The 3,644-nt window shown below is 39.3% G+C and overlaps 1 protein-coding gene across 1 annotated transcript in view; it reads left to right on the forward strand.

Annotated features, from left to right (window-relative positions):
• LOC104979743 (EGF-like module-containing mucin-like hormone receptor-like 3) overlaps positions 1 to 3,644 on the forward strand; it is a 42,081-nt gene that overhangs the window by 1,661 nt on the left and 36,776 nt on the right. Inside the window, exon 2 of the mRNA XM_010828255.1 lies at positions 770 to 820. Coding sequence (XP_010826557.1) covers positions 770 to 820 — 51 coding nt within the window. The remainder of the gene's footprint in view (positions 1 to 769; positions 821 to 3,644) is intronic.

The raw sequence follows: 3,644 nt of genomic DNA on the forward strand, positions 1-3,644 counted from the left end.
CTTACTTCCCGGACCAGGAATCCAATCCAGCCCCTCAGTAATGAAAACACAGAATCCTAACCACTGAACGACCAGGGAATTCCCCAACTCTTCTGACTTTTATGAAACACTTGTCCAGTGAGAAAACCTAACTTCTGCATTATTTTCAAATAAAATAAAGTGCTAATGAATGTTAAATTCAACAATTGACGAAGCCACATTTTGCTACCTATGTAACTATATAGGGGCTTCCTTGGTGGCTCAGACAGTAAAGAATCTGCCTGCAATTCAATTCAGGCAGCCCAGGTTTGATCCCTGGGTCATGACAATCCCCTGGAGAAGGAAATGACAATCTTTTCAGTATTCTTGCCTGGAAAATCCCATGGACAGAAGAACCTGGTGGGCTATCGTCCATGAGGTCGCAAAGACTGAGCAACTAACACTTTCACTTTGGTTTTTTTCATAGACTTATAAAAGGCATTAAAGTAAATAATTATTTGTCAGTATTATTCAGCTTTCTAAATTTTCCCCTGTTTCATCCATTTTTATCCTTGACATCTCAAAAATATTTTTATCAATCTGTGAATGTTTGTTGATTATGATCAACTGACTTTTAGCTCTCAAGGACCAAACAGTCTCTAGGGGGCCAAAATTGTGTTGAATGTGCTCCTTGTGTTTAGAGAAAGTATTCAAGAGCTATTTGGGGGAGGAAAGTAAAGTCAGCCTCAACAGATTCAGGCCACCAGAAAGTATTTAAAAAATTAAACTCCCCTTTTGTTTTCTCCCCCAGGACTTTCCTGCTTAATTTTCTCTCTGAATATTCCTAATGCATCACTTCAAGGTACGTGGGTGATGGGCAGAATGAATCTGGAATAGTTTGTGTAGCCTGTGTTTCTACAGATGTTGGGTTTTTTTTTTTTTTTTTTGGACCACAACCAGAGGCATGTGGGACCCTAGTTCCCTGACCAGGGATCAAACCCATAGCCCCTGCACTGGAAGGTGGAATCTTAACCACTGGACTGCTAGGAGAGTCCCTATAGATGTTTCTTTACAAAGCAGTTTGAGGATAAGCAGAACAACTTTCTCTTTCCCCAAATTCAGAGTTAAAAAGAGAAACATGGAAATGGTAAGCATTTGCTCAAACTCATGTGACTCTCCAAGTAATTCTAGCCTTCACAGTTTTTCCTACCATGCTACATTTATGACACTTAAAAACAAGTAGCTTTATTGGCTCATTCTTACTGTGTAACTGAGGCTATTTACACAAAGAATCCACAAAAGTCAGAAGAACAATTATATAGAAATAATAAAGAGAAAACTATTCTTTTTATTACGTGTGCATGCTAAGTCTCTTCAGTTGTGTCTGACTCTGCAAAACCCTATAGATTGTAAGCTGCCAGGCTCCTCTGTCCATGGGATTCTCCTACATATATATACACACCTATTTATGGGCTTCCGTGATGGCTCAGTGGTAAAGAATCTGCCTGCAGTGCAGGAGACACAGGCTTGATCCTTGGGTCAGGAAGACCCCCTGGAGTAGGAAATGGCACCCCACTCCAGTATTCTTGCCTGGAGAATCCCATGGACAGGGTAGCCTAGTGGGCTACAGTCCATAGGGTTGCAAAGAGTTAGACATGGCTGAGTGACTGAGAATGTCGTACCTATTGACTTATTTATATAGTTATTTTAAAAGTATATATTAATATAAATATAGACAAATAGGTGTATATTTAAATATATATACATACATAACTATAGACATTTTAAAATATATATTATATATATAATTAAGTAAATATGTGTATATTTAAACACATGAGTCACAGTAAAAAGAGTGATCATCTTTTATTATTTCCATATAATTTTTGTGGGTTCTTTGTACAAATAGCCTATGTATGTTAAATAGTATGTACGTAAATATAAACATGCATTTACATACATAAGTAGGTAAATAGATATAGATACAGACCAAAATTTGATAAATGCAGATATGACTATGTATGTATTATTTACAAATGCAGTCACAGTTTATGCATTTTACAATATCTTTTTATTTCACCTAATACATCCTGAATATCTCTTGTCAATCAGACAGCATTCCATTTTGTTAATATACCACAGTTTATTGATCCATTTTCCTGTTGATGGACTCCTGATTTTCTGATTTTCTGATGGTTGACTATGATGAAGAGGGCTGCTGTGAAGCCTATTGAACAAAGTCTTCATGTACAAGTCTTTCTGTGGACATATGCTCTCATTTTTCTTGAGGAATTTCTCGAAGAAGAATCACTGGATCATAGGATGACCAAATACGTAGAATTATTTTCATCTTGTAAATGATAAAATGAAAGCAAAAAAATAAGAAAATGCAATCTAGCCTGGGAAACTGCCAATTAAAAATCATGAGACTTGCCTGGTGGTCCAATGGTTATAACTCTATGTTTTCACTGCAAGGGGCATGGGTTTGATCCCTATTCTGGGAACTAAGGTCCCTCATGCTGTGCCTCCTGGCCAATAAAAATAAATAGTTAGGAAGTATTATCTTCATGAATATTTACTGGGAGATTGCCTTGGGACATTAACTTTTTAAGATAATATTTTTAAAATTTTCTTTTTGGCTATCCTGGGTCTTTGATGCTGCACAGGCTTTTCTCTAGTTTTGGAAAGTAGAGGCAACTCTCTAGCTGTGGTGCAGCTTCTCACTGTGGTGGCCTCTCTTGTCATCAAGCATGGATTCTAGGATACTTAGGCTTCAGTACTTGCAGCGCATGGGCTCTGTAGTTGTGGCAAATGGGCTCAGTTGCTCCAAGACGTGTGGGATCTTCCTGGACCAGGAATCAAATCCACATCTCCTGAACTGGCAGGTGGATTCTTTACCACTGAGCCACCAGGAAAGCCTCTAAGATTACATTTTGAACTCAGGGATGATCAGTCTGTCTTCCTGTTCACTCCTGTCCACCATTCCACACCAAGATGGTCTCCATCTCATGGCTGTCCCACTGCTCAAAAAAACCTTCTGCTAGAGACTTCCCTGGCTGTCCAGAGGTTAAGACTCCACACTTTCAACACAAAAGACCCAGGTTCAATCTCTGGTTGGGGAACTAAGATCCCACATGCCATGTGGCAGGGCCAAAAAAGAAAAAAAGAAAAAAAAAAAACATCTTCTGCTAGATTTTCTCATACTTAGTCATCTCGGCTTGCCCTGATGACACTTGCCCTGGTCATCCTACAGAATTTCTCTTCCTGACCCTCTCTTAGCTTCTGGCTTCTTTTTTTCAAGTTTATTTTTAATTGGAAGGATAATTGCCTTATGGTATTGTGTCGGTTTCTGCCGTACATCAATATGAATCAGCTATCAGTTCAGTTCAGTCGCTCAGTGTTCAATTCTTTGAGACCCCATGGACTGCAACGTGCCAAGCTTCCCTGTTCATCACCAACTCCTGGAGCTTGCTCACACTCATGGCTGTACATATGTCCCCTCCCTCTTGAACCTCCCTCCCACCTCCCACCCCATCCCACCCCTTTAGGTTGTTACAGAGCACTGGGTTTGAGCTTCATGCTTCATACAGTAAAATTTTCACTGGCTATCTAATTTTACATATGGTAATGTATGTTTCAATGTTACTTTCTCAATTCATCCCACCTCGGCCTTCTTCCTGTGGTTG

Source organism: Bison bison, unplaced genomic scaffold (assembly GCF_000754665.1).
Source record: "Bison bison bison isolate TAMUID 2011002044 unplaced genomic scaffold, Bison_UMD1.0 scf7180017864492, whole genome shotgun sequence".
NCBI lineage: Eukaryota > Metazoa > Chordata > Mammalia > Artiodactyla > Bovidae > Bison > Bison bison.